Source organism: Wasmannia auropunctata, unplaced genomic scaffold (assembly GCF_000956235.1).
Source record: "Wasmannia auropunctata unplaced genomic scaffold, wasmannia.A_1.0 LD334557.1, whole genome shotgun sequence".
Classification (NCBI taxonomy): Eukaryota; Metazoa; Arthropoda; class Insecta; order Hymenoptera; family Formicidae; genus Wasmannia; species Wasmannia auropunctata.
In genome coordinates, this window is record NW_012028333.1 from 21,914 (window position 1) to 25,117 (window position 3,204).

The following is a 3,204-nucleotide window of genomic DNA, read 5'->3' on the forward strand; positions in this document are numbered from 1 at the left end:
ACCGAATTTTCGTCAACAAGGATTTTATTCAACAGAGATAAATTTTTTATAATATTCAACTTAAATTTGTAATACTTTTTTTATGCATAATACTTATCTTTTATAAATTTCACAATAAGTAATTATATGTATAACCGTAACCGTAACCGTAACCAAAAAAGACCGAAATCCAAACGGTTACGGTCACCAATATCGGCAAAAGAACTGAAACCGAAACCGAAACCGAAAATTGGGAATAACCTCGGACCGTAACCGTAACCGGACTGAAATTTTCTTTCGGTCCGGATCCCTGATCGTCGCGAGCCACGAGTATCGGACGAACGCGCGATCACGCTTAAAGCCGTCGCCTTGAATCGCGCTAGGCTCGAGCACACACGATTTCATACGCTTTACGTTGAATGTATTCTCTAATGAGCCGACTCATCGGATACCGAATTCACTCGGCCGAAGATGCTTTCGGATCCGCGTATCGGACTTGAGTGAGGCTCGACACTCGATCTCTCATGATCATAACCGCCCTTATTCCTTTTGGTAATGCCTGACGTTTTCACCGAACGGCCTTGGATGGTAATAAAGCCACAGACCTCTTGGCAGGTAAACAAACGCGTCAGAGATCCTTTGACGACGCAACGGCTCGAAGCGGGTCGATAACGAGTCGGGACCTCCTTTGTGACGCAACATCTCGACGTGGCGGTAGAAAATCTAGGATCACTGGCGCCGAGCCCCTAATTGTTTAAATATGCTGGAGCTCGTTTTTGTCACTCCGCATAACGATAATATGTATATATATATATATATATATATATATATATTGTGACGTGACATCCCTTTTTGGATTGTCAGTCACAAGGGATCTGTGGACCCGACCGCGGACGATAGTTTTGAGTCCTGCGTCCTCCCGATTTTCGGAGGCGGACGCGTGGCGAGGACCGCGGGACCACATTTGCGTGGCTCCCGCCGCTCGAGTACCGAATACCGTTTATAACCGTCTTTATAGTTTCCGTAGCGATCTTGACTATTTGTTATGCCGTATCGGCGGCTCCCAACAAGTTGTAGGATTTTCCACGTCTCACCGACGCCGTAGCGACCAGTGGAAGAGGACCACGAGAACAAAGAAGATACCCCGAGAATACAGCGTACACAGGTCGTATCTTTTGATTCGCGTGCCGTTCCTTAACTCGAGAACAATTTAGCCGCCGAGCTTCCTTACAGATTCCGGTGCGAGCCAGCTAAGGGGAGGATAAAATGGGATGGCCACTCTGCACCCTGGACCGGGCGAGAAACCCCGCAGTCGGAAACGTAACCGAGCACCTCGAGAATAAGATCGGCCGCCAGGCACGGCCCCTGACAAGGAGGAGTTCCGCAGGACCAGCCACCTGAGCGTGCCACAACGGGAGCGTACCTAGTGATACCGCCGACAGAAGGACGTCGCCTGGAATTTGAATACCGCGCGCGGGGACACAGGACTCGCGGCGCTACGCACCTCACGCGATTCGCGGGGGTCACGAGCTCGCACGTCCGCCAATTAGGGGCGCGTAAAGATGTACCGCGTGGGCCCACCGGCCCGGCGAGATCACGGAAGCAGTGGCGCCCGGCACTTGTGCTGTGGCTAAGAGCTAGGAAGGACGCAGGACGAGAGGCAAAGCCGTCCGATAGACAAAGCCGTACGAGGGACAAAACCGTACAAGAGACAAAGTCCGCAGAGGTGCCGAGAAGCGAGCTGCCGTTTCCGTAAAGAGGAGTTCTAGGTGAGACGAGCATATTGATGTAAAGCCGCCGATTTTTGTGTGTCTGACGGGCCGCAAGGAATGCGCGCTAATAATAATTATCATTTTCGTTGTGCGACACGGCTAGAGCCGATAAAGCTTCCATATATTTCAGCGCCCCGTCTGACATTGTACGTCGAGAGTTCTTACAGGACCGTCGCGCCCCGCGCCCGCCGAACGCCACAGCCAAGTCAGTAATTGTAGTGTAATATTTCCGTAATTGTGTGTGCGGGTGATAATTCGTGTTTCCGAAGAGGCCTTACGCCGCTGGAACGGAATTCAAGAGAATTTCCGGGATCATGGGATCCCGCGGGACACATTCGTCACATATTTTCGATCCATCTTGCGTCGATCACGTTTGTCCGTATACGCCGAACGCTCCGCGCCGGCGTACTAGCGAATATCACGCCCGCACTGCATGATTTCCGATTCCGCGTGTCGCGCGGATGCGAAGGAGATGTAATTAACGATTTCGTGCCACCGAAGAGAAGTAAGTCTTGAATTTCCGTTTGTCCGAGATACGATCTCATAATACGATCGTAGAATACGCGAGTTACGAGTCTCCGTCAATTTTGTGCAAGCAGTATTGCTTCGCGTACCGAGTGTTCTCGTCTCTTGTCGTGTATTATTCATACTACCAAACTGTAATACTTGCTCGTCAAATATATTTGTTACTTTTATTGTTATTAATCACTGTTATTTCTTCCAGAATATTCTTGCTCCCCGAACCTTGACCGTTTTCCCTCGAGTCACCCCCTCTACCATTACCGTAGCTGAGAGGCCGGTTGTCGACGTCCTCGTTCGACGGAGTTCGTGTCTAATTGCGTGATTATACGAGGTCTGTTCAAAAAGTATCGCGAATTTTGAATTTCCGCGGGTTACGTATATTCGATTTTCGATTTTTTTGTGGCGTTATGTTGGCACTCATGTCTCTCACTTATGCCGACAAGTTCGGCCATTTTGAATGTTTAGTTAATTTTTGACAGCTGCTTTGCTTGCACGTCTTGGCTCGTCTTCGATTTTTGCCTATTCCAAAAAATGGATCAAAGAATCTGTATCAAATTTTGTGTGAAAAACAAAATTAAGTGCGCGGACGCATTCCGAATGTTGACTAAGGCATATGGTGAAGCTACCTTGGACCGAAGCAACGTTTATCGGTGGTACAAAATGTTCTCAGAGGGCCGAGAAGATGTGAACGACGAAGAACGTGCCGGACGCCCGAGCACGTCAACAACAGACGAAAACATTGATGAAGTGAAGAAAATAGTATTGGCCAATCGTCGAATCACCGTTAGAGAAGTTGCTGAGGACCTAAACATATCGATTGGCTCGTGCCATTCGATTTTTACCAATGATTTGGGCATGAGACGGGTTGCCTGCTCACACATCGTTGCTTGTGCGCGAATTTTTGGCCAAAAACAACACACTAATGATGCCG

General features: G+C 48.9%; 1 protein-coding gene across 1 annotated transcript in view; it reads left to right on the plus strand.

Moving 5' to 3' along the window:
• Positions 1–2,804: 2,804 nt before the first annotated feature.
• Positions 2,805–3,204, plus strand: part of LOC105458280 (putative uncharacterized protein FLJ37770) — a 5,027-nt gene continuing 4,627 nt past the window's right edge. The window contains exon 1 of the mRNA XM_011703450.1: positions 2,805–3,137. Within this exon, the coding sequence (XP_011701752.1) occupies positions 2,805–3,137 (333 nt within the window). The remainder of the gene's footprint in view (positions 3,138–3,204) is intronic.